Source organism: Puma concolor, chromosome E3 (assembly GCF_028749965.1).
Source record: "Puma concolor isolate L17-30 chromosome E3, mPumCon1.1.hap2, whole genome shotgun sequence".
In the NCBI taxonomy this organism is placed as follows: Eukaryota; Metazoa; Chordata; class Mammalia; order Carnivora; family Felidae; genus Puma; species Puma concolor.
The window spans coordinates 25,288,093-25,315,175 of record NC_141682.1 but is presented as its reverse complement, the minus strand read 5'-3'; the positions used below and the strand labels follow the sequence as shown (position 1 = coordinate 25,315,175).

General features: G+C 45.4%; 1 protein-coding gene across 6 annotated transcripts in view; it reads left to right on the top strand.

Moving 5' to 3' along the window:
- The window catches only part of VWA3A (von Willebrand factor A domain containing 3A), a 68,616-nt gene that overhangs the window by 26,653 nt on the left and 14,880 nt on the right, over positions 1-27,083 (top strand). For 5 of the 6 annotated variants that reach the window (XM_086692813.1, XM_086692814.1, XM_086692816.1 and 2 more), the window contains 15 exons: positions 422-520; positions 1,932-2,038; positions 5,355-5,480; positions 5,802-5,910; positions 6,144-6,209; positions 9,606-9,731; positions 12,219-12,354; positions 12,463-12,566; positions 14,119-14,199; positions 14,616-14,710; positions 16,152-16,271; positions 21,773-21,847; positions 21,993-22,137; positions 22,887-23,082; positions 26,086-26,156. In XM_086692813.1, the coding sequence (XP_086548939.1) occupies positions 422-520; positions 1,932-2,038; positions 5,355-5,480; positions 5,802-5,910; positions 6,144-6,209; positions 9,606-9,731; positions 12,219-12,354; positions 12,463-12,566; positions 14,119-14,199; positions 14,616-14,710; positions 16,152-16,271; positions 21,773-21,847; positions 21,993-22,137; positions 22,887-23,082; positions 26,086-26,156 (1,656 nt within the window). The remainder of the gene's footprint in view (positions 1-421; positions 521-1,931; positions 2,039-5,354; positions 5,481-5,801; positions 5,911-6,143; positions 6,210-9,605; positions 9,732-12,218; positions 12,355-12,462; positions 12,567-14,118; positions 14,200-14,615; positions 14,711-16,151; positions 16,272-21,772; positions 21,848-21,992; positions 22,138-22,886; positions 23,083-26,085; positions 26,157-27,083) is intronic. The other variant, XM_086692818.1, reaches the window with a different exon arrangement.

Genomic DNA, 27,083 nt, shown 5'->3' with positions numbered 1-27,083 from the left:
GCGTGGGGGGCTCGGCGGTTGAGCAGCCGACTTCAGCTCAGGTCATGATCTCACAGCTCGTGAGTTCGAGCCCCGCATCGGGCTATGTGCTCACAGCTCGAAGCCTGGATCCTGCTTCAGATTCTGTGTCTCCCTCTCTCTCTGCCCCTAACTCACTCACATTCTGTCTCTGTCTGCTCAAAAGTAAATAAACATTAAAAAAAATTTTTTTTAAAGAAAGAAATAAGAACAGATACTGCCCAGATCTAAAGTCAGGACATCGAGTCTTGCTTTTTCCTCTGTAAAATGGGCCTGTCTTCTGCTGCTTTTTGAGGTCGGGGGGTATGTTCCAATGTCTGCATCATGCAGAGATGCCCGGGAAGAGGCTTCAGAGAAGCACAGAGTTGTGCTGGTTATTTCCACATGCCCTCTTTGGTTTTAGGCATTTGGCCTCATCAAGGGAGCCAGAGTTGGCATCATTGTTGATGTGTCCGCCATTGGCAGTGGCTCTCAAAAAGAGGAGTTCCAAAATGACCTCCTGGTAAGTCTCTCTGGCACAGAGAAGTACCTGGAACCACCCCCATCACCCCCTTCCCTTTGTGAGCTTGCTCCTTGGATTCCCTTATAGCAACGGCAAAGGTTTCTGTGAACCCAACCACGGAGTCCTTTTCAGTTCCAGTGTGAGCTTCTAATATTCTTACCACAGCAGTCCCTGCTAGCTAGACTTGTCCACAAGAGCCCCCGAGTTCCCCGGAAAGAGGACGGGAAGACTAATCACTTGGACTGACCCCAGCATAGCATAGCCCCAGTCTCCTGGTCTTTTCTGGACCCAAGAGCTATCCCATTTTCTTTGGCATTGTCCATAACAAAGAAGCTAAGAACTCCAGAGTTAGATGACTTGGGCTCAAGTCCCAGCCACATCTGCCACTTGGAGGCTGTGGACCTGCTACCTAATCTCCCTATGCCTAGGTTACCTCATCAGTAAAATACGATGATAACAGTGGCCACCTGACAGGGTTGCCCTGGGATGAAAGGGGCTCACCCAAGTTAAGTGCTCAGTACAAAGTCTGGCATGGAAAATAAAACCTCTGTAGCCTCTGTGAACTAATGTGGAGAGGCTATTTTCTTATGGGAACCCCTAGAATTTTGGAGGCAATAGTCAGTTTGAGGACTCTTAGGGTTCAACATGGACTTGTTGTCCACGCTTGTGCCCCATTCCTGGTCTCAACGGATGTCAGGAAATAGCGCAGACCCCTTCATGACACGTCCTCGGGGCTGAGTTTCTAAAGATTCCCTAGGTGGGCTGGTCGAATATTAGCCATGGCAGGGGTCATGTTGGTGGCATACAGATGAAACTCTAACTAGCCAGGAAGAAGAGGAGAAGCTATCTTACTGTTGGGGATTCATCAGCGGCAGCTTGAGAGCATCAAACAGGCTGGCCTTGTGCCCATCACATAGCCACCGTGTTTTGGCGAGAAACCACTGCCCCCCCCCGACCCCCGTCCCCCTCCTCCCTGGGTGCCACCGTTAAGGGTCCAACCATAGCGCATGCTGAGATGGGTAGCCGAGACGCTCACATCCCCTCCCCCCATAGTCCACGACCCAAGTGTGTGGCCACCCGGAGGAGCTGCTCCGGAAGACGACGTCAGTCTGCAGTCACTGGGAGTGAGTCAGGACACAGCCTCCCAGGGTGGTGTGCCAATCTGTAGGCTGAGGCCGGTGCCCTGGCTCCACCACGCACACAGGCTGGGATGGGTCACCAGGGGCACTCATCCCACACTTCCTTGCGACTCAGTGGGCAGGAAGCAAATGTCAGCTTGGGGCCACTAAGCAACCCTGTCTCAGCACGGCTCACACCCCAACTGAGAGGGCCCAGCCCCGGCATAAGGAGTGAAGCCAGGCTCCATGTGGCCCACGGCTCCAGGAGCCAGTGATGTCCCTTTGTCTGCCAGAGACTCATTGATGAGCAGCTGAGCCATAAGGAGAAGCTGTATGTCCTGTCCTTCGGCACCAGCACCAGCGCCCTCTGGCCAGACCCCGTGGAAGTCAGCCCCTCCACGTGAGTATCTACCTGACCTTGGCCAGAATGTTTGCTTCTTCATTTTCCTCTCTATGTGGTAGTGTCTTTCGGGAATGAGCACAGTGCAAACCCAAGACCCCAACAGGTCAGTGAGTACAAAGAGTCAACTCACAGAGTGGAAACACAGGGACCAGTAACCTTTGGAAAAGTGGCCAGCGTCGTGAGCAATCCACAAAATGAAAAGACAAGACAACCACAAGGTGCCATTTTTCTCTAGCCAACTAGCAAAGATAGTTTTGTTATTTTTAAGATAATACGTGTTCATTTTTAAAAATTCAAACAGGGGCGCCTGGGTGGCTCAGTCGGTTAAGCGTCCGACTTCAGCTCAGGTCACGATCTCGCAGTCCGCGAGTTCGAGCCCCGCGTCGGGCTCTGGGCTGATGGCTCAGAGCCTGGAGCCTGCTTCCGATTCTGTGTCTCCCTCTCTCTCTGCCCCTCCCCCGTTCATGCTGTGTCTCTCTCTCTGTCTCAAAAATAAATAAACGTTAAAAAAAATTTAAATAAAAATTCAAACAGCATGGAGGCGTCTGGGTAGCTCAGTCAGTTGAACGTCCAACTTCGGCTTAGGTCATGACTTCAGTTTGTGGGTTCATGCCCCGCTTCGGGCTCTGCGCTGACAGCTCAGAGCCTAGAGCCTGCTTCAGGTTTTGTTGTCTCCCTCTCTCTCTGCCCCTCCCCTGCTTGTGCAGTCTCTCTCTCTCTCTCTCTCTCTCTCTCAAAAATAAACATTTAAAAAAATTCAAACAGCATGAAAAGATAAATAATAGAGTCTCTCTCACCTCCCAGTAACTGTTTCCTCTACCTACTTCCACACATACACGCATCAGTGTGCTTATTCAAACAGGAGTGCGTTGCACTGTCTTGCACTTTGACTTTGCACTTAATCTTGCATAGCATTCTCTCTCAGTACACACAGATCTACCTTATTATTTTTAATATTATTTATTTAATGTTATTATTTTTTAACTTATTTTTGAGAGAGATAATGAGAGTGTGTGAACACGTGCGAGCAGGGAAGAGGCAAAGAGAGAGGAAGAGAGAGAATCCCAAGCAGACTTTGCACTCACAGCATGGAGCCAGACGTGGGGCTTGATCTCACAGACCACGAGATCATGACCTGAGCTGAGATCAGGAGTCGCACGCTTAACCAACTGAGCCATCCAGGATCTCCCAACCTTACTCTTTTTTAATGGCTACATTAGTATACCACTGTAAATGTACTATGATTTAACTAGTCCTTTATTTGGAAGCTTCTAGTTTGGGGTTTTGGAGGGAAGCATAGAGGGGGAAAAAGGAAGATGTGTAAGAATTTCTACTTACTTATGGCAGTAAATAAAAATGTCTTTTCCATGAAGAGAAAATCCTTGATCACCTACCACATGTTAGGTGCGATGCTAAGCGCTTAGCATGAGCTATCTTACTTAATACTTAGAGCCAGCACTTGGAATAGGATTCTTATCTCCATTTTGCCAATGAAAAAACTGGGACTTGTGTTAGGGCACGTGCCCAAAGTGGCAGAGCCAGGATTGACTGCCAAAGCCCAGAGCAGGTGACCTTGACCAGTCCTTCAACTGTCTTTAGCAGAGAGAGGTCAGAGACACCTATCCCTCACTGAACTCTCGTGAACATGAAATGAGGGCACTCAATGAATGAGAGTGTTTTTTTTGCTGTGGTTCCCACTCCAGTTAGACCCCACCTATGGGATGTTAGATCTGAAAATCACCATGAGGTCATAGGCAAGAGCTTCTCAACTGCAGTCATTGCTGGATGACCCTGGTGATTTTTGTCACGTCTCTGCCACGTGTACTATTTTAAAACATCAATTCTACATGGATTATTGAAGGAAACTATCAGTACCATAATCACAAAGCCCGTATCACTTGCCGTAATTAGGATGCAGCCATAACAATAAATACAATGAAAGCAAACAAAACAATGATATTAAATTCTAACTTGAAGCCTATCGGCCAGAGAAGGCAGTAGGCCTAGGATTTGCTTTCCCTTTGTTTATTTTTTTTTTAAGTTTACTTATTTATTTTGAGGGAGAGAGAGAAAGAGAGGGAATCCCAAACAGGCTCCACACTGTCAGTGCTTAACCCGATGCAGGGACTTGAACTCACGAACTGTGAGATCCGAAATCAAGAGTTGGATGCTCAACCAACTGAGCCACCCAGGCGCCTCTTTCCTTTTGTTTAAAAGGGAGACTCAACACTTAGCACAATGAAAGACAGGCTTACTAGCTCTGAGCTGAAGTTTTTTATTTTATTTTTGTTTTTCTTATTTTTCTTTCTTTACTTTTTTGGTCAAAGAGAAACGGAAAGAGCAGAACTCTCTCACTGGTACCTTGTGAGGTATTTAATGGAGAAAGCACTGCTTCACATCTTCTTCCCTCTTAGGGCCGGAGTGTATCCCAGTCCACGTGAGATGCGGCCACACAGCCACGGTGCCTCCTTTTGGAGTGCTCCTGGGGTCAGGGCATTCACTCTGCACTTGGAGTGGGGTTTGTGTGGCAGGATCGAGGAGAAGGAACTTAGCCCAGACCCCCTGATGGGCAGAGTCGCTTGAACCTCAGGTTCTAGAGTCAGGCCTGGCTTGATATCCCAGTGTTGCCAGTTGCTTACAGTATCACCTTGGGCAAGTCCTAACTGGGTCTTCTCATCTATAAAATTGGAATGAAGGTATCCACCTCAAGAATTATTATTAGTCTGGGCACTTGGAGGCCACAGTTGGTTAAGCATCCGACTCCTGATCTCGGCTCAGATCATGATCTCACAGTTCATGAGTTCAAGCCGCACATCAGACTCTGCGCTGATGGTGCAGAGCCTGCTTGGGATTCTGTCTCTCTCTCCCCCTCTCTCTGCCCCTCCCCTGCTTGTGTGCTTGCTCTGTCTCTCTCTCTCTCTCTCTTTCAAAAAATAAATAAATGAATAAATAAATAAATGTTAAAAATTTATTTTTGTTTATTTTTAATTTTTTTTGTTTATTTATTTTTGAAAGAGAGAAAGACAGAGCGTTAGCAGGGGAGGGGCAGAGAGAGAAGGAGACATGGAATCTGAAGCAGGCTCCAAGCCCTGAGCTGTCAATACAGAGCCCGACGCGGGGCTTGAACCCACGAGCCGTGAGATCATGACCTGAGCTGAAGTCAGATGCTTAACCGACTGAGCCACCCAGGCACCCTAAACTTAAAAAATTTAAAAAAAGAAAAGAATTATTGTTAGTCTGAAATGAGCTTGTGTTTGTGCTGAGCCTGGCACCCCGAAAGTGTATTGTGTTTAGGTGTCTATTGTCTACACAGCCTCCAGGAACTCAAGCTCTGGGTGAAGAAGCTCCAGCCTGATGGGGGCAGCAATCTGCTACAAGCCCTGAGGAAAATCTTCACCCTGAAGGGATTGAATTCTCTGGTGACCATAATGGGCAGCTGGTAGGTCTCCTTTCCTACGTGGGTAACAGACCACATCAAGGGGGCTGGAGAACCAATCCATTGTTAGAGGAAAGACCGTCAAGCATGACTCTTCACACACGCTTGAGAGAAGGATTTCGTTCCCAGGCCATCTGTCCACAGGTGTCAGGGCAGGGGGCAGCCAGGGCAGGCCAGGCCTGCAGTCCACTCCTCCCCACACGTTCCCCAGGTGACCTGGAACACACGTGGTCAGTTCGATTTGGTAGATGTTCCCGTTTTCTCTGGATGGTCCTCAAAATGATTTGACCTGGGGCACCCCGTTTTCTTCTGTCTTCTCCCCAGCCCAGATCAGCCTTCTGAAATTCTGTCCAACTACATCCAACAGTCCACTGTGGGACGGGACCTCATCACCCACGTCATCACCTACAAATGCAACGATCAGGTGCCCCCTGTAAGTACTGGGATTCTCCAATGTTTCCCTTGGATTGGCCATAGGGAGCTAGCTGGGCCAGCGTTGGGGGCTCCGTGCATGGACAGGGACCCCCTCCCAAACTACGGACCAGAACACAACTCTCTTTGTACCTAATTCTCCCTTTGGGCGGTTGGGAGGCTCAGTCAAGGAGAAGGCTTGTCAAACTACTGGCATTGCCCTATGGAGAGCTGACCCTGTCTCCCTCCCTACAGGCTGTCCTAAAGAACCTTGCAGAAGCTCTTGGGGGCTACTACCACTGCTATAGCACAGAGACGGAGGTAAGCCCTTCTGTCAACACGCGGTGTCCCTCTCCTCCCTCCCTGCCTGGCTCCAAGGCTGTTTCTGGTGGATCTGTACTTGCTTCCCTCCCCCACCACCATGCTCAGTATAATCCGGTTAAGATGAATATGTGGGAATAGCAGGGACAGCCTGAAGTCACAGGAGATCCTTTGCTCAGCATGTGCGATGAGTTGATTGTGCACCAGTGTGCCTAGAGGCCTTTTAAAGCCTTGCTGGTAGAATCCCGAATCTCTATCCAGTCGACAACAACGTGGGCCCCACCCCACCTCTGCTCCCATCAAAGCTGTGAGTCTGAAACAGTTGTCTCAGGTCTTTCTCCAAGTACATCCCTGGTACTACAGGGTCAACTGTGAGTGAGCCATCAGTTCTGTACCAATCCATCCGTTGGTGCCACCTGTGTCCACAATGGAGGTAACAATTAGCAAATGTGTATGAAGCCATTTGGTGGATTGAAAATCCAACTGTCTGTTCAGCTAACAGGCTGTGTCTTGCCTGTAACCATGAATGGCCATAAGCAAACGAATATTTGCATCTCACAGTGTTCGAGTGTCGCCATGTCTAGCATTTAACACCAAGGAGCCAAGGTCAGGCAACATTTTCCTTGGGTAACATCCCTTCTGTTTATGTCATTTCTGTCATTTCCCAGACTCTGTTTGTTGAGGCCATGGACTACAGGGGCTAGGAGGGTACAGTAAATGAAAGAAACTGGCTGATTTAAGAAATCTTTTATCTTGGGGCGCCTGGCTAGCTCAGTTGGTGGAGCATGTGACTCTTGATCGGAGGGTTGTGAGTTCAAGTCCCATGTTGGGTGTAGAGATTACTTAAAAATAAAATCTTAAAAAAAAAAAATAGAGGGGTGCCTGGGTAGTTCAATCGGTTAAGTGTCCAACTCTTGATTTTGACTCAGGTCATGATCTCACAGTTTGTCAGATCAAGCCCTGTGTCAGGCGCTTGCACTCTCTAAACAAACAAATAAACAAACAAACTTAAAAATAAATTCCTTTATCTTAAAACCTGTAGCCCTCTTGGCTTCTCTGTTGTTTTTCTGCCCTTGAGAGAGATATGGCTGCAACAAATTTCATTGTCTTCTTCTTTTTTTTTTTTTTAAGTTTATTTATTTTTGAGAGAGGGAGAGAGAGGGAGAGAGAATCCCAAGCTGGCTCCACGCTGTCAGCGCAGAGCTCGATGTGGGGCTTGATCTCAGGCACCGTGAGATCATGACCTGAGCTGAAATCAAGAATAGGAGGCTTAGCCAACTAAGCCGCTGAGGCACCCCTGTCTTCTTTTAATATGAGCAAAACAACAATAGAAGGATAACAAAACCCTACAGCTGACTCCGATGGAGTGTGGGGGGCGGGGAGCAGAGAGTGTGTGGGGCTCAGAGGACTAGGCAGCACATGCCCCGTCTAGAGAGGTGCCTCTGCTCAGCCCCAGCTTGCTGTTGCTCTGGAGGAATGTGACCCCAGTGCCGCCAGGTCTTGGGATTTTTCAAGAGCTGGAAATCGGGATTTGTGTGTATGTGTGACTCCTTTACATTTTTTTAAAACTGGAGGTGAAATTCACATAACATCAAGTGAACCACTTTAAAGTGAACCATTAAGGGTACTTAGGGGGCTCAGTCAGTTGAGTGTCCAACTCTTGATTTTGGCTCAGGTCATGATCTCACAGTTCATGAGTTCGAGCTTCACATCAGGCTCCATGCTGACCGTGCAGAGCTTGCTTGGGATTCTCTCTCCCTGTCTCTCTGCCCTTCTCCTGCTCTTGTTCTCTCTCAAAATAAATAAATAAACTTAAAAAAAAAATAAAGTGAACAATTAGTATTTTCACTATGTTGTGCAACCACCAACTTTATCCAGTTCCAAAACATTTCATCCCCCCCAGAAGAAAATTCTGTACCCATTAAGCAGTTCCTCCCTCTTTCCCCTCCCCACAGCCCTCTGGAAACCACCAATCTGCTTCCCATCTCTATGGATTCACCTATTCTGGATATTTCATATAAATGGAATCATATACCTTTTGTATTTGTCTTCTTTCAGTTAGCATAATATTTTCTTTTTTTTTTATTTTTGAGAGTGAGAAAGACAGAGTGTGAGCGGGGGAGGGGCAGAGAGAGAGGCAGACACAGAATCGGAAGCAGGCTCCAGGTTATGTGCTTTCGGCACAAAGCTGGATGCAGGGCTCAAACCCATGAACCATGAGATCATGCCCAGAGCCAAAGTCAGAAGCTTAACCAACTGAGCCACCCAGGCACACCTGCTTAGTGTAATGCTTTCAGGGTTCATCTATGTTGTAGCTTGTCTTAGAGCTTCATTCTTTTTCGTGGGTGAAGAATATTCCATTTTCTAGATGTACCACCTTTTGTTTATGCATCAGTTGATGGACATGTGGGTTATCTCCACCCTTGGGCTGTTGTGAACTGCTGTGAACAGTGGTGTACAAGTCTCTCGAGTTCCTGTTCTCAATTATTTGGGGTTATAGACCTACAAGTGGAAATGCTGGGTTATGTGGTATTTCTGTGTCCGATTCTTTGAGGAAGTGCCAAACTGGTTTCCACAGAAGCTGCACCATTTTACATCCCTACCAGCAGTGCACAGGGCTCCAACTCTCCACATCCTCACCAATGCTTGCTCAAGTCCTCTTTAAATTATGTTTATGGCCAACCCAGTGGGTGTAAAGTGTTTCTTCGTAACTTTAAGGTTAGAAAACCCTTCAGTTATTTAAAAATACTTCAGGGGTGCCTGGGTGGCTCAGTTGGTGAAGCTTCCAACTTCGGCTCAGGTCATGATCTCGAGGTATGTGAGTTTGAGCCCCGCATCGGGCTCTGTGCTGATAGCCTGCAGCCTGCTTCAGAGTCTGTGTCTCCCTCTCTCTGTCCCTCCCCTGCTCACACTCTGTCTCTCTCTCTCTCTCTCTCTCTCAAAAATAAACATTAAAAAAATTAAAAAATAAAATAAAAATGCTGCAGAACAATACCATAGAAATGGAATACAACACATTTGCAGGCTGTATCTAACACATGGACCCTATTTTATTTTATTTTTAAAAGTTTATATACTTATTTTTAGAGAGAGAGAGCACACAAGTGGGGAAGGGGCAGAGAGAGAGAAGAAGAGAGAGAGAATCCCAAGCACTGCACTGGTGGTACAGAGCCCATTAGAGGGCTTGAATTCATGAGCCACAAGATTATGACCTAAGCTGAAGTCAGACCCTTAACTGACTGAGCCATCCAGGCACCCCAATGGACCCTACTTGATAACGTCTGGTTTAAACAATCTGACACTTAGCTTTGGGAAATTACAAGGCTGCTTGACCTGCCTTGGCCATTGCTAGTAGCCAAATGACCTCTAATGGCTGATTACTCCTGCTACCCCCAGGTCTATACCAGTTGGGACATGGACCAGCTCCTGGCAGAAATCCAGAAGGCCCGGAGCCTCCTGAGCCACATCCAAGCCTTGCGCGACAGGACCCCCAATGAGGAGCTAACGGGCATGATGAAGGAGGTAGGTGGTGTAGGTGAAGATTTTGGAACTGGCCTCACTCCATTCTCCTTTCTCACCCGTCTCCCTGAGGGCATGGCTGCCAAGGCCCCCATGTGCTAAAGAAAAACGAGGTAAAGCCGTGCCCTCTGCTGTACATGACACCCCTGAGCCGGGTGGGCCTTCCACTGTGCTGGAAGGATCCTGATGGATTTATAGCTGAAAAATTGATTTCAGAGAAAGGCCAGCAGGCTCCTGCCACCCTTCCCATCTATCACTGTCCCCTCCCTTCACCCCAATTTGGAGAAGGACAGAAACCTCAGCCACACTGAGTGGGCCATCTTGAAGACAGTCTTTGGCACCCAGCACTTCATTCAGGGCAAACGTCCCTGCCTGGTGACTTCACTAATGTAACATCAGTAAAGTAACGCAGCCAGCTCATGGACGCAGCACCATAAAAGGTATGAGCTGCTGAGGGGCGCCTGGCTGCCTCAGTCAGAGGAGCGTGCGACTCTTGATCTCAGGGTTATGAGATCGGGCCCCATGTTGGGTGTAGAGATTACTTAAATAAATAAAACTTAAAAAAAAAAAAGCAATGAGCTGTTTAGACTGTGCAGAAACTTAACTGTGAACAGAAGGCACGGAGAATGCATTTATCGCTTCACCAAATGAACATGTGGCTGTGTCATAGAAGACATCTTGGCCTGGTTGGACACAATGGAAGAAACACAGCACCTAGAAACTGGAATCTTACATTTTAGCTCCAGCTTTTCTATTTAGTCTCTATAAATCATAACAGCTGTTTGTATTATAATTAGAATAACTCTCTCCAGAGTGCCCATTCTAAGATAGGCTGCATGCTTAACTCTTTAAATGTCTTATCTTATTTTAAAAACAACAGTCTGCTGCAGATGTATTATTGTCCCCATTTTACTGATGAGGAAACTGAACTTACAAGGCTAAATAATTTGCCTCAGACCCGAGAGATTAGAGACAGATCAAGTTTGAATTAAACCCAGGTCTGTCTGACACCACAACCTTTCCAGGAGTTTCCCAAAATGCAATACATGCATTACTTACGGTTTGCAAGGTACATGGTTTAATTTTTCTAATATGTATTTAAAACAAGCTCATTATTGTTGTAATACATCTTCTTTCTAAAATTATTTAGGTACAAAAAGGGAATTAATTTTTTAAATGAAATCCAATTAATAATTTAAAGGCTTTAATATTACCTATTTGATTTATTTCCTTCTTTAAAAAGATTTTTTAATGTTTATTTTATTTTTGAGAGAGAGAGAGAGAGAGAGCATGCACATGTGTGAGCTGGGGAGGGGCAGAGAGAGAGAGAGAGAGACAGAGGATCCAAAGTGGGCTCTGCACTGACAGCAGATGCGGGGTTTGAACCCACAGAACCATCACAGAACTGTGAGATCATAACCTGAGCCGAAGTCAGACACTTAACCAACTGAGCCACTCAGGCACCCAAAAGAGTTAGTTTTTAAAAATAATCTCTAGGGGCTCCTGGGTGGTTCAGTCGGTTAAGCATCCGACTTGGGCTCAGGTCATGATCTCACAGTTTGTGGGTTCAAGCCCTGTGTCGGGCTCTGTGCTAACAGCTCGGAGCCTGGAGCCTGCTTCTGATTCTGTGTCTTCCTCTCTCTGCCCCTCCCCTGTTCACGCTCATTAAAACAAACAAACAAACAAACAAACAAATAAATAAATAAATTTAAAATAATCTCTCCACCCAGTGTAGGGCTCCAACTCACAACTCCAACATCAAGAGTCACATGCTCTACTGACTAAGCCACCCAGGTGCCCCCATGGTTGATTTATTTTTTAAAAAATTCTAGAGGCGCCTGGCTACCTCAGTCAGTGGAGCTTGCCACTCTTGATCTCGGGGTTGTGAGTTTGAGCCCCACATTAGGTGTAGAAATTACTTTAAAATAAATTTTCTTTAAAAATTCTAAACAGGACAGTGGTACTCAGATACAGCAAAATTCATGAAGGCAGTGCTCAAGTGTCCAAAGTTTGGGAATTGCTGTTCTGTGTCTTATTTATACATGAGTTATGACTTAATATCTCAGAACCTCAGGTTTTCAGTTTGTAAATGTGGGTAAGGGGAAGCTAGGCTAGATCAGGGCTCCTGAAATGATCTGGTGTAGGAGTTACTTTTTACTTCTTCAAAGCCTTGTGTTAGGAACCCACAGAAGGGCCATCTGTCATCTTGAAGTCCAAGGTGCCGATCTTGATGGTAAGGGTGGGGAAGGGGCCAAGAGGATGGACAAATCAAAGAGAAAGCAAATTGCTGGGGACATCTTCTTACTCTGGAAATTCTAGCAATCTCCAGAGAAGGGGGTGGGGATGGTGGGAGGGGAAGGCAGAATTGCCTTAATTTGCCAGGTAATATTTTCAGATGCTCCACTTAGGGGAATGGGGTGGGTCGGGGAGACTAGGGATTCCAAGCTCTAAAATGTGATTTTGTAATGAGGGCTTTTAAATTTAATTTAGATTTCCACAGAGATTGCAAAAGGGCCACTCACAGGTCTCTTGCCTAAACCCCCAAAGCATGAGGGTCCCCTCACAATTGAGTTCCCAAACTTGGAGAAGACTTCTGCAGAATGGCTAAAGATCAATGGCCTAAAAGGTAAGTCCCCAATGAGGGCAGAATCCAGGACTCATGTGACTAACTAAAGTCATGAATCCTCTGGGGCTCCAAGGGTTGTATCTCACACCCCACTATTTATTTTTACAGCCAGAAAACTAAGCCTTTATCAGGTTCTGGCACCCAATGCATTCTCTCCCATGGAGGAATTTGTGCCTGTTCTCCAGAAAACAGTATCTTCATCTATCTATGAGGTAACTCAGAGTCAGAGTTCTCTCCAGTCTTCTGCAGGGGGGGCACTTTTGTGACATTTCCCTTCTTAAATGTTCAAGAAATAAGAGTAATAAGTCAGATCACAGGGAGTAGGGGTCTAAAGGTCTGGAGTTGGTTGTAAGCTTTCCACCCAGGACTGTAGAACTCTCATCAGATCTATCCCAACTGCTATTTTGCAAAGATTTGAAAAATGGACTTGGGAGATGGGATAAGAGGGAGCAAGTCAGGTACTATAGTTACCTCCTCCTTGAAGGTTTTCCTCTGTGCACTCAGAACACACTCACTTTCCTTGTATCCTCACTGTACCTGGTACAGCTTCTGCTCCAGCTCTTATGATGTGTTAATATGTGTACTTGTTATGTGTCTAAACCCCCAATGGCATATGAGCCTTTAAAAGAACAAACTCTTGAGGTGCCTGGGTGGCTCATTCAGCTGAGAGTCTGACTTCAGCTCAGGTCATGATCTCATGAGTTCGAGCCCCACATTGTGCTCTGTGCTGACAGCTCAGAGCCTGGAGCCTGCTTCAGATTCTGTGTCCCCCTCTCTCTCTGCCCCTCCCCCACTTGTGCTCTCTTTCTCTCTCTCAAAAATAAATAATAAAAAAAAACATTAACCAAGAGAACAAACTCTGTTCTCCAACCCTGTATCCCCATTATCTAGTACAACTAAGCAGTCAATGAATATTTCCCAGATGGCTAACTGGGTGGAAGGAAGGATAGAAAAAAGAAATAAAAGAAGAATGAATGGATGGATAGAAAGAAATGGTGATGATGAATGAATAGATAAAAGGATGGATGGATGTTCGGTTGGTTGGTTGGTTGGTTGGTTGGATGAATGGATGGATGGGTGATGGGTGGATGGATGGATGGATGGATGGAAATGTAAACTTCCATATGGAACTATGGAAGGGGAAAAGTAGAAGGATGAATGACAGAATTAAAAAAGGTGAAAGGATTAAAGTACAATGAAAGGATGGAGAAATGGAAGGACGGAATAATAGGTAAAGAGAAACATCATTGAAAAGATGGAAGAATGAGAGGGAAGTGGGATAGATAATTGTAGCAATGGATTAATGAATGACCAGGTGGATGGATATCTTGGCAGAGGATGAAAAATTAGACAACTTGGCAGAGGACGAAAAATTAGATTTTCGAAGGGTCCATGAAGGTCTATCTGGGTTTCTAAGCCTATGAGCCCATGGCCAGTATGTTTCAAGGTCTCCAACGATCCTATTACAAAACTTCCAGCCATATCTTGTAATCAAGACCCTGCTGTTTGTAAGAGCCTCCCCAGAAGGGAGCCTGGCTAGCTGTCAGGCATGGTGCATTCAGGGACCACTGTCCTAAAGGACTTCTGTCACCAGCTCCAGGCATGGCAATGACTAGGGAGGCATAACCCACCCCCAGATGTGCTCAAAGCCCACTTCCCTCTTATGCATCTGATTTGGAGAGCCCAGCACCCAAATTAACTTACAGTCATTCCCCACATGTGCTCTGTTCACCTGCTGCCCATCCTGGCAACACCTGAATGCAGAAGGCAATGGTACAATTTGAATGGCATGATGGGACAGTGAAGAATGTTCATGTGGACCCGCCCTTCCTCTATGAGTACCAGGTTAGTAATGGGTCCAATAGGTCAGAGTATGTGGTATGAGAAGAGAGAATGTGAGGAAGGCACCATGGAATGTGGAGACCCAAAACCATTGGCTGAACTCCCTCTTATAAACAGAAACTGTTCTCTGCCTCCAGGCACTGCTGGAGCTTTCTACACTTGTTTCCCAGGGAGGAACCTGTCAAACAAAAGTCTCTAATCTTTTGGGGCAAGATCTACTTCCTCTCCCATCTGAGGCAATGAAATATTTGAACTTCCTGGTCTTGTGGCAGACTCATCAATGATTTAGTGGAATGTTTATACTGCCTGGATACCCATGACCTTGACACCTCATTCCCAGAAGCCAACCTTCCCCACACAGACCCTTTAACCAGCCATCCTTTGATCTGTCACTCACTCTGTGGCCTGTGGGTTTACAGAAACAGCTCAGCAGAGCTATGCGGATGTATGAGAGGCGGATCGAGTGGCTCTCCTTGGCCAGCAGAAGAATCTGGGGCACCGTCTGTGAAAAAAGGTACCTTCCCTCAAAGTAGTGTTCTTGTCCTTTGTGAGTCTGGTGTGTGACATACACACTCATCCAGCTCATGAATTCCCTGTTGGTAGCATCAGAAACCACCACTTAGATAAGGATCAACAACCACTCAGCAGAATCCTTGGAGGAAAAAGTCACCACTACCATCATCAATATCAATAATTGTGTATCATCGTTGTGTTTACTTAGGATTCTTTCAGTTAAAAAGCCACAGAAACTAAATGCAAATTGGCTTAAGCAAAACAGGGAAGTCTGGTTAAGGTAACTGAAAATTCTAAAATAGATTTGATTGCTGTCTTCAGGTATGGCTCCATCCAGGGGTTCACGTGTGTCAAGAATCTTTCTCTGTCTCTCGGCTCTACTTCCTTCCCTTTTGGCTTTGTTTTCAGGCAGGCTTTACCCATCCAGGTAGCAGGATAGCCACCTGAAACTCCTGACTTGCTTTCTACCAGTTTAGCACTCCCAGGCTTGGAGTAGGGGTCCATCGATGGGCTATTCAACTCTGGCCTGGGAGGTATGATGTTCTAATTGCCAAAAGTCAAATGCCCACCCTTCAAGCTTAGGGTGGTTCTGTTTCACCCAATTCAAATGGCCTGAAAGAGGCAGAGGAGTTTTCCAAAGGAAGATCAATATGCTGTCGTGACAGGAGGTAATAGATTCTGCACAGGGAGAAACAGGTGGCAACCATGATAGCCATCCTTACCTTTCCCTACCTTATTGGATGCATTCCCACTTACAAAGTACTATACTATTCAATCATTTAATTCTCAAAACTAACCTATGAGAAGTCTTATAAATAGTTCCTAGTTAAATATGTGAAGGATCAGAGAGGTTTTGTGACTTGCCTAAGTCACACAGGAAGTGGAACTCTGACTCTAAATCCAGAGGATTTGCTTCTGCTATCCATAATTGCTGTCTCAAAATGAGAGTAGAGGGTGGAGTTGGGAATTGATTTGAGGTCGTGAAAGAAGACCAGATGGGGCTAAGGATCTTAAAACAGAGAAAGGTCACAAAAAGATGCATTTATTTCCCCAGAGGCTCAGATACACCTAATTCCCCATCTAATTTGCTTACCTTGTTTCTGTTTCCCCTACGGAGACCCCAATCTAGAATAATATTGAATGCTAGGGCTTTAAAACAGGGAAATGCCTGCTTTCCAGGCATCCCCCGCCCCTTAAACCATCTGCACCCTGATGTGACTTTACTCCATGATGGTAGCCCCTGGGAGAGAAGCTTCCACGATCCCCTTAGTCTACTGTTGTAAACCCACTCCTATTGACCTCACACCATGGAAAAGATTTTGGCCAGCTGTAAGTTTGGCATGTAGAATTCCCCTGGAAAAAACTTTAAATAGTAAAATGGAACAAAATAAACATTATCTGAGAGATTCGGTTCTCTTCTTAAAGCTTGTGTTTCTTTTTAGGGTGGTTATACTGCTGGATATCTCTGTGACCAATTCCATGTACATTATTCATATCCAGCACTCCCTGCGGCTTCTGCTGGAGGAGCAGTTGTCCAACAAGGACTGCTTCAACCTCATCGCGTAGGCTCCTAGGTCCCGGTGGGGGGCTGGGGGCAGGGGGTGCGGGTGCTCTGTGCCACTGCTGGGCTGAGGTTCCCGACAGGTGGCTGGATGACAGATGTTACCAGCACCCAGCATCCTAGGATGGCCATCAGCTTATCTGATTTGAATCATCTTGTTTGCGGTACTGAATAATTAAATGGTTGCAGGACAGTCCCACTGGGGCGAAGGTGTAAGTGGCCCCAAAACACACAGCTTGATCAGCCAAGATAAAGTAACTCAGCCCATTGCCCCATTTGGATTCTGAGCTGATAAACATGAAAGAGAAAAAGAAGGGCCCCGGGCATGCCCCAGTCTTGGTACATGTCTAGCAAGACCTAATATGCCAAACGTTTAGGATTCCAATCCCAAATGTTAATTATATAGACTTATATATATAACTATATATGTTTAAATTATGTGTAACTATATAATATATAATTCTATATATTTAAATGATATATATAAATAATTTGATATATACTTTAAAATATCAATATTATATATAAAATAGACATATTTTTAAACATATTTATTTATTTTAAGAGAGAGAAAGAGTAAGCAGGGGAGGGGCAGAGAGACAGAGAGAAGGAGAGAGGGAGAATTCCAAACAGACTCCATGCTGTCAGCACAGAGCTCAATGCAGGACTCGATCTCACAAACCATGACCTCAGGGCCACGACCTGAGCCAAGATCAAGAGTCAGATGCTTTAACCTACTAAGCCACCCAGGTGCCCTTAAAATATATATTTAAATTTTTTTTTTAAGTTTTTTTCATGTTTATTTACTTTTGAGAGAGACAGAGACAGAATGCAAGTGGGTTAGGGGCAGAGAGAGGGAGAAACCGAATCCGAAGCAGGCTCCAAGCTCTGAGCCATCAGCACAGAGCCCGATGTGGGGCTTGAACCCACAGAGCTGTGAGATCATGACCTGAGCCAAAGCCAGGTGCTCAACCTACTGAGCCACCCAGGCGCCCCGAAAAACATTTTTTTTTAACATTTGTTCAATTTTGAGAGACAGAGCATGAGCAAAGGAGGGGCAGAGAGAGAGGAAGACACAGAATCCGAAGCAGGCTCCAGGCTCTGAGCTGTCGGCCCAGAGCCCAGCTCAGGGTTCGAACTCATAAACTGTGAAATCATGACCTGAGCCAAAGTCAGATGCTCAACCGACTGAGCAACCCAGGTGCCCCCATATATATTTTAAAAATTATATACAACTGGGGTGCCTGGCTGATTCAGTCAGTGGAGCATACAACTCTTGATCTTGGGGTTGTGGGTTTGAGCCTCACATTGAGTGTAGAGATTACTTAAAAATAAAATCTTAAAGAAAATTATATATAACTATATATAACTTAAATTATATGCAGTTATATATATAGTTATATAAATTAACTATATGTATGTATAGTTATATATATAATTTAAATTATAACTATATATACATATATTTAAATTATGTATTATATAGTCATATCTAATTTATATATATAGCTATATATAATTCAAATATATATATAGTTTTATATATTTATTTTAATGGCATACCTTTTTCACTAATTAGGGGACAAAGAAAAGGAACCCACTTGAACTATACATTTTTGTATCACTTCATATCAAATAGGGAGTATTTTTTTTTAATGTTTATTAAATTTGAGAGAGAGAGAGCATGAACAGGGAAGGGGCGAGAGAGAGAGAGAGAGAGAGAGAGAGGTAGACAGAATCCAAAGCAGGCTCCGGGCACCAAGCTGTCAGTGAAGAGCCTGATGCAGGGCTCAAACTCAGGAACTGTAAGATCATGACCTGAGCCGAGATCGGATGCTTAACTGACTGAGCCACCCAGGTGCCTCTCAAATAGAGAGTATTCTAAATCAATTAAGACAGTGGTTAATATTATATATTATTCTGTACCAGAGCCTAATCTTTTTCTAATAAATGTTACAGAAAAAAATGCTTAGAGATACATATTAGGCAATGTTTTCATTAATTTACCCATCCATTCATTCAACAAACTTTTACTGAAAGCCTGCTCTGTGCCAATCACCACACTCAGCATTGGGGATACAGAAGTGCATACACATAATACCTGTTCTCAAGGAACTTGGGGTCTAGTAGAGGGAGACAGGCATGTTAAGAAATAAGTGTTATTAACTGTTTTCTACAGAAATAGGTAGAAGGCAGGATCAGACCATCCTGCCTGAGCAGAGTTAGGTCAGAAAATATTCACAGAGGAAGTGACCCTTTTGCCAAGTCTTACCAAGTGAGCAGGTGTTTACCTAGCACACGTGAATGATGGGGGCAGTGGGGAGGAAAGGCATTTTTGGCAAAGGGAACAACATGAGGCATACAGGTGTTGGAACTGTGGAACGTTGTATATTGTGTTGGAACGGAGACTATGGAAATTTGGGAGGCCATCAGGGAGTTCAGTAGGTTACAGGGTGAGAAAGAGAGATTGTGCATGACAGAATAAAACAGGTGATGGAGAATTTATACATAGAGGATGTGCTCAGGAGCTTTTATACTACAGGACATATAGGCATTAAAGGATTTTAAGCAAGGTCATAAGATGAGCGGATCTTGAATGCTCAAGTCACAGTGCAAAGGACACATTAAAGGGATGGAGGCCATTTGGACCGCTCCAGTGGTCTGCACTAGTGTGGAGTAGGCTTGAACTGTTGGCCATGGTGATGGAGGAAGGGATGCATGTGAGAGCCATTGCAGAGTTAGAATCCGCAAAGCGTCGTTACCATGTGGCTATAGGGGGTGAGAGAACAGTGAAGAGAGGATAGCCCAGATGGAGCAGATCTTGGAAGTAGAAGATAGTTTTAACCATGTAGAGTTGGAGGTTTCCAAGAGGAGATGTCCTTGTAGGGGTTCCACTGAGGAGTTCTAGCCAGGAAGCACAGGTCTGCAAGCCATCAGTATTCTGGTTATGTGGTTCCACACACGGAAGTGCATGAATTGCACCTGTGGAGATATGAAGGCGAGAGAGGACAACCAAAGACAGAACTGATTAGGCACTGACATTTGGAGGGGACCACCAGAGAAACACAGGAGAGGAGCAGCGGAGAGGTAGGAGGAAAACGAGGAGGGAGTAGTATTGAGAAGCGAGGTCTCAGAAAGAAACAGAGTTTGATCCTGCAGAAGAAAAGCAGGAAGGGGAAGAATGAAGGAGTCTACTGAATTTGACAGTGACGCTCACTGGTAACAAAACAATGAGATATAGGATTTTGGAATTCAGTTTGGCAACTGAATATTTAAAAGGTTTAAAATAATAACAGTGCCCAGTGCTGGTGATGATGCAGTAAGAAGGGCACTCTTGGAAACTGTCAGTAGAAGTGTAATTTGGTATAGCCCTTGTATTAAATTTTTTAAGTATATATTCTTCATTCCTTCAATTAAACCTTTATATATTATCTGAAGGGAATACAAAGCCAAGCATACAGAGATAACCATGCTGGGTTGTTCAGTACAGAGTCTAACACGGATAAACCTGGAAACAAACTGCATGACCCTTGGAAAAATTGGTAAAACAATCCTGACAGTGCAACTATTCAAAAGAATGAGGGAGAGTTACATGTGTGCATTTAGAAAAATGTCCTCCCGGGGCGCCTGGGTGGCGCAGTCGGTTGGGCGTCCGACTTCAGCCAGGTCACGATCTCGCCGTCCCTGAGTTTGAGCCCCGCGTCGGGCTCTGGGCTGATGGCTCAGAGCCTGGAGCCTGTTTCCGATTCTGTGTCTCCCTCTCTCTCTGCCCCTCCCCCGTTCATGCTCTGTCTCTCTCTGTCCCACAAATAAATAAAACGTTGAAAAAAAAATTAAAAAAAAAAAAAAAGAAAAATGTCCTCCGTAAGTCCCAACGAAAGGGAACAGGTAGATTACAAATAGTATATACTGTATAATTCCATTTCTATAAATATATATTTACCTCTCCTGTGTTTTTTTTTTAAAGTATAGTTGGCACACAATGTTAGTTTCAGGGGTACAACTCAGTGATTTGACAAGTTTTACACATTTATTTTTTTAATTTAGTTTAAAGATTTTATTTATTTATAAGTAATCTCTACACCCATCATGGGGCTCGAACTTACAACTGAGATCAAGAGTCGCATGCTCTACAGACTGAACCAGCCACGCACACCTGTGCTTTTTTTTTTTTTTTTTAATCTGAAAGAATATAGAGTAAAAAGTTAACAGAATTTTTTTCTAAGGAATAAAATTGGACAAATTTTCACTCTCTGGATGTTGTTAAAATTTTTATCCAGTTGTAATAGAGGATTTATTATCCAACTACAATACATATTTTCATGAGGGGGAAGAAGGTCATTGGTTTTATTTTAAGTTTTATTTGTTTATTTTGAGAGAGAGAGAGAGAGAGAGAAAGAGAAAGTGTGCAAGGGGCGGTGTGTGTGAGACAGAGAATTTGAGAGAGAGAATCTGAAGCAGGCTCCGCACTGTCGGCGTGCTGAAGAGGCAGTGCTCCATCTCAGGATGGTGAGATCATGACCAAGGTCATTGTTAATATTTGCCAGAGAACCTACCAGAAGCTTGACTGCAGTGGGTTGAGGAGTAAGGAGATGCTGGGACATTGTTTTTCCAGGGAGCTCGTCCATACATACAAAAGAGAAGTGGCTAATAGAGAGTCCCTGGTAGAAAGAGGAAGTTATTTTTGAGAATGGACAGGCTTGGGGTGCCTGGGTGGCTCAGTTGGTTAAGTGTGTCTGATTCATGGTTTCAGCTCAGGTCATGATCTCACGGTTCATGGGTTCCAGCCCTGCAGCAGGTTCTGTGCTGACAGTGCAGAGCCTGCCTGGGATTCTCTCTCTCTCTCAAAATAAAGAAATAAACTTAAAAAAAAAAAAAAAAGAATAGGCTTGAACATTCACAGAGACAAGGGGGAAGAGTGGAATAGAGAGGAGGAAGGAGTTTGAAGGGGAGGGAGACGTCTGTGGGCAGGTCTCAGAAGATCAGGTAGAAGACTTAATCTTGAGCTAGAAAAGGGATTGCCTTTGAGAAAGGCAACCAGTCCTCTTCTCAAGGATTTAAATTCTGCCTCATGGGAAAATGAGATGATGCATTTTTTTTTTTTCTTAATTAAAAACTATCGTGCAGACAGAGTGAAAAAAATGAGTTATGGGGCTAAATCAGTGCTAGGGGGATTTAAAAAGGGGGAAATGACTCTCTCCTTTGGGGGTGGGGAGTTCACCCAGAGAAGGGAGTTGGTGTCAGAAAGGAACCCTGGCCATAGCTGGTCCTGGCTCTGTGTCTCCACTGAGAGCCCCTCAGCTCTGCTCATACCGGGAACGTACTGTGACACATCAGGACCAGCAAGGAAATCTTGCGGCTGGCCCAGGCCAGGGACATCCTAGCATTTTTCAGTGTAGTCAGAATTTTGCTCCCCAAAAAGACCTGGGAGCCCAAAGACCTGGGGTGTAGAGTGGCCAGATCTCCTGCTTAAGAACACACCCTCTTTCCTTCCCCGCCAAGGTTTGGAAGCACAATAGAAAGCTGGAGGCCAGAGCTGGTTGCCGTGAACCACGAAAACTTGCAGAGCGCCTGGCGGTAGGTGACTGTCAGAGGCACCTGCTGTGTCTCAGGGCGGCCTCTGCGGTGCTGTTTTCTCTGTCCCCCTCTCCACCAGAATCCCTGACCTCCCTCCGGGGCCTCACAGCCAGCCTCCCTCAGCAAGGCCCTCCTTGCCTCCTAGTTGGGCCCTGACTCTGCAGTGTCATGGCAGCAGGAACGTCCTCAGCGCTCTGCGGAAGGCTGTGGAAGTGGATTTCAAGGACAAAGACGGTCACCAATCTCAGGGCATCTACCTCTTCACGGGGGGCATCCCTGACCAGGACGTGGTGGGTAGGCCTCGTCCTGGGCATCCTTTCTGACCCCACATCTTCCCCTAGGTGGACACCTAGCAATGGGTTTCCCCAGCATGATTTTCCAAACGAGAGTTTATTTATGTATTTATGTATTTATTTATTATTTTTAATTTTTTAAAGTTTATTTATTTTTTATTTATTTATTTTATTTTTAAAAGTTTATTATTTTAAACTTTTTTTAAGTTTATTTATATTTTGGGAGAGAGAGAGAGCAGGGAAGGGGCAGAGAGAGAGAGGGAGAGAGAGAGGGAGAGAGAGAATCCCAAGCAGACTCCACAAACCGTGAGATCACGACCTGGGCCGAAACCAAGAGTTAGACACGTAACCGACTGAGCCTCCCAGGGCCCCCCCCCCCGCCCAGAGTAGATTTTAATGTGCAGAAAAGTCACCTGGGGATGTTGTGAAAATGCAGACCTTGTTCCCGAAGGCCTGGCCTGGGACCTGAGAGTCTGCCTTCCTGTCGAGCTCCCGGGAGACATCCATGCTTCTGGTCCCTAGACCACCCTCGGCATGGCCAGGCTCTCAGGTCCACCCCCCTGGCCTTACCTATTAAGACAGAGAAATTGTGGCCCAAGCTCAGTTATCCTTCTGTCCTCAGCGTCTAGTACTAGACCAGGCACACAACAGGCCCTGAAGAAGGAGGATTAGGCTCAACTGACCTGAAACCAGTCACTACAGGAGCCCTCAGCTGTGGGGCCTTCCTGCCCTCTCTCCCCTCACAGCCCATGCTCAGCGCCTACATGGCTGAGGCCTGTGGGGGCTGCGATCTCCAGCTGAACATATGTCTCTTCTACGTGGGCGAGCCCCAGATGGACATCATGCCCCCTGCCCGCTATGCCAGCCGCACTGACACAGCCGCTGCCTACCGGGAGATCACCCAGGCCACGGCCGGACGTTTCCACTGGTTTGGAGACACAGGTGCATGAACGAGTGTTGGCAGGCCCCTGTACCTCTTTCCTTCCAGAAAGTTGTCTCGGTACCAACATAGCTCCCTGTGCCATAGCTATGTTCCAGAAAAAGGGCGTGTGAAAATCACGTTTGAAAAAGCAGAATTCCTATTCTAGGGATGGATGGTGGTGAGGATTGCAAGATAATATGAACATACTTAATGCCACTGAACTGTACCCTTAAAACATGGTTAAAATGGTAAATTTTATGGTAAGCATATTTTATCACAATTTTTTAGAGGAAAAGGAAAAAAAAGCAAGCCTACTTAAAAATATTTTATTTACTTACTTATTCAGTGATTTATTTTTAAGTAAGCTCCACGCCCAGTGTGGGGATTGAACTCATGACCCTGAAATCAAGAGTCGCACGGATCTTCCTACTGACACAGCCAGGTGCCCTGACTTAAAAATATGTTAAGGCCAATATAGGGTCTTAACCAAGGACAAGGCATTTGTAAAGAAATGACAAGACAGGGGTGCCTGGGTGGCTGAATCGGTTGAGCGTCCGACTTCAGCTCAGGTCATGATCTCGCAGTTCGTGGGTTTAAGCCCCGCATCGGGCTTGGTGCTGACAGCTCAGAGCCTGGAGCCTGCTTTGGATTCAGTGTCTCCTTCTCTCTCTGTTCCTCCCCTGCTCACGCTCTGTCTCTCTCTCTCTCTGTCTCTCTCTCTCTCTCTCAAAGATAAATAAAGATTAAAAAAAATTAAAAAAAAAAAAAAAGAAATGACAAGACAAAGGAAAGGGGGTTAGGGGCGGTAGACTGTGGGAAGGCAAACAGAAGGAGGGGACTAACATAAGGTCAGGGTTGTTTTGGTAACAACCAGGGTTGTTTGTTGTTTCCGGTGCTTTTCCTCCTCTTCCTGGCAAGGCAGAGGGAGACACCCTAAAATGGAAATTTACATCCTGCTCTTAGGCAAATGGAGGTGGGAGGAGGGTAGAGAACTTTTTGACTGTTTCTCAACTGTCTTCAGCTCAAAATAATCCTATGCCAAACTGGCATATTTTGGGATGGCATGCATATTCTGATCCCCTACAACTACCACAAAAAAAGAAATTGTTGGGGTGCCTGGGTGGCTCAGTCAGTTGAGAGTCCAACTCTTGATTGCAGCTCAGGCCATTATCTCAGTATTTGTGGGATCAAGCCAGCTCTGTGCTGACAGCATGAAGCCTGCCTGGGATTCTCCCTCTCCCTCTCTCTCTGCCCCTTCCCCACTCGTGCCTACCTCTCTCTCTCAAAATAATTAAATAAACTTAAAAAAAAAAAAAAGTACTCACTGTCTAGGATGCCTGCCTGGGTCAGTCAGCAACTCTTGATATCCATAGCATGAGCTGAAACCCCACATTGGGCCTAGAGCCTAGTTAAAAATGAATAAATAAATTAGGTTAAAAAAAAAAAAAGTGCAGGGGCACCTGGGTGGCTCAGTCGGTTGAGAGTCCGACTTCGGCTCCGGTCATGATCTCACAGTGCGTGGGTTGGAGCCCTGCATCAGGCTCTGTGCTGACAGCTCGGAGCCTGGAGCCTGCTTCGGGTTCTGTGTCTCCCTCTCTCTCTGCCCCTCCCCCACTCATGCTCTGTCTCTCTCTCTCTCTCTCCCTCTCTCTCTCTCAAAAATAAACACTTTTTTAAAAAAGTGCTTTCTCTTTTCTAAAGTGACATAAATTTTCTTTTTTCTTTTTTTTTTAAAGTCTTATTTATTCATTTTTGAGAAAGAGAGAGTGAGCCAGTGAGCTCAAGCAGGGGAGGGGCAGAAAGAGAGAGAGAGAATCCCAAACAGGCTTTGTGCTGTCAATGCAGAGCCTGACATGGGGCTTGATCTCATGAAATGTGAGACCATGACCTGAGCCAAAATCAAGAGTTGGACACTTAACCGACTGAACCACCCAGATGCCCATAAGTTTTCTTTTTTAAAATATACTTTTAAGTATGTTAGATAGACATTATGATGATCATTTCACAATATATATAAATATTCATGTATATAACAAAATGATTTGTTGTACACATGAACCTAATATCATGTCATATTATATGATACATTATGTCAATAATATATGTCTCAATTACATATATACATATATATGCTTTTAAGTAACAAAAGCGATAATACAGATAATGGATTAGGTGGTATGGAGATAAGGCAAAATCATGACTGGGACACAGGAGTGATTGAGGCTCAGGACCCACTAGTACATTCCACCCTCTCTGATTTAGAAACAAAGAAATGACTCCCAAGGACATGAGTTACCTGTGGTACAAAATCAGTGGCATAGCTGGGGCTGGAACCCTGGGGCCCTGTTTCCCAGCTCTTTCCATGAAAAGCATTGGGCATATACATAGAAGTTATTGTCGGTGATGATTGCTAATAACAGGACACACTTCTAGAATGGTTATCATATGCCAGACACAGTTCCAAGCATTTTGCATGTATTAGTATTGATTCCTCACAATGATCCTCTGAAGTAGGTTATCCCCATTTTACAGATGGGAAAGCTGAGACAGAATCCAAAAGCATGTGGTTAGTAAGTGGTGGAACCAGGACTTGAACCCAGGCAGGCCAACTTCAGAGTCTGTCTTCTTAGTCATTACATTCCAGTCCCTCTCAAATAAGTCACCAATATTCACTACAGACACTAGATAGTTTAATCCTAAGGTGGGTCTTCTTATTCAATGGAATAGCGGGACCATCACTCCTAGCCTGTCCTTCCTCTGGGTGAAGGCAGTCAGCTGGGTGCAAGCCACTGGGTCCCGGGGCCGGCCCCACTACTGGTAACTTCAATGTACCTGCCCATCCCCTTCAACACTGGGTGGGGCTGTGGGGGTGGGGGGTGGGGGACCTGGTCAGCACAGCCCATCAGGACCCCTTCCTGCCCCTTGGGCTCAGGTCACCTCCACACAGCCCTCATGTAAAGAGGTACGGATGCTCTCCATGATCTACACCCCTCCTCCATGCTCACGATGTGCCTTGCTTCCAGGTATTTATGAAAGCGATGACATCAATGCCATCGTGTCTGAGATGGAAAAGGCTCTCAACTACTCCCAAAAGGTATGCTTTACGTGTGGGCAAACGACTGCCCTTCTCTATTTGTGCCCTGGGGCTGCCATATAAAGTACCACAAATTAGGCGGCTTAAAGCAATAGACATTTATTCTCTCACCGTTTCAGAGGCTAGAAGTCTGCGATTAAGGTGGTAGAAGGGCCATACTCCTTCTGAGGTCTCTGAGTAGAATCCCTCTGTAGCCCTTCCTAGCTGCCAGTGCTGGTTGGTGTTTAAAAAATTGCACAGGGTGCACCTGGCTGGCTCAGTAGGTTAAGCGTCCGACTTGGGCTCAGGTCAGGATCTCACAGTTCATGGGTTTAAGCCCCGCATCGGGCTCTATGCTGATAGCTCAGAGCCTGGAGCTTGCTTTAGATCCTGTGTCTCTTTCCCTCTCTGCCCCTCCTCTGCTTGCGCTCTGTCTTTCTCTGTCCCTCAAAAGTGAATAAACGTTAAAAAAATTTTTTTAATAAAAAAATTTTTAATAAAAATAAAAATTAAATTAAAAATTGCACTGGATACTTGTTAAAAATGGCAAGGAAGGGGGGCACCTGGGTGGCTCAGTCAGTTAAGTGTCCAACTCTTGATATCGGCTCAGGTCATGATCTTGTGGTTCGTGAGTTCAAGCCCCTCATTGAGCTCTATGCTGACATCTCAGAGCCTGGAGCCTGCTTCAGATTCTGTGTCTGCCTCTCCCTCTCTTCCCGTCCCCACCTCTCTCTCTCTGAAAAATAAACAAACATTAAATTTTTTTTTTTAATAGCACTTGCCCTAAAAGCATAGTTGGCCTGCTTTCTTGGCACGAGGGTTTGGGACCCCAGGGAATTAACTAGCCCAGTGCCTGAGGGATCCCACACCCTACATACATGGGACTTACAATTAATAGTTTTGATCCACAGTGTTTATGGCCCCAGAAACAGGAGCCCAGAGGTGCCA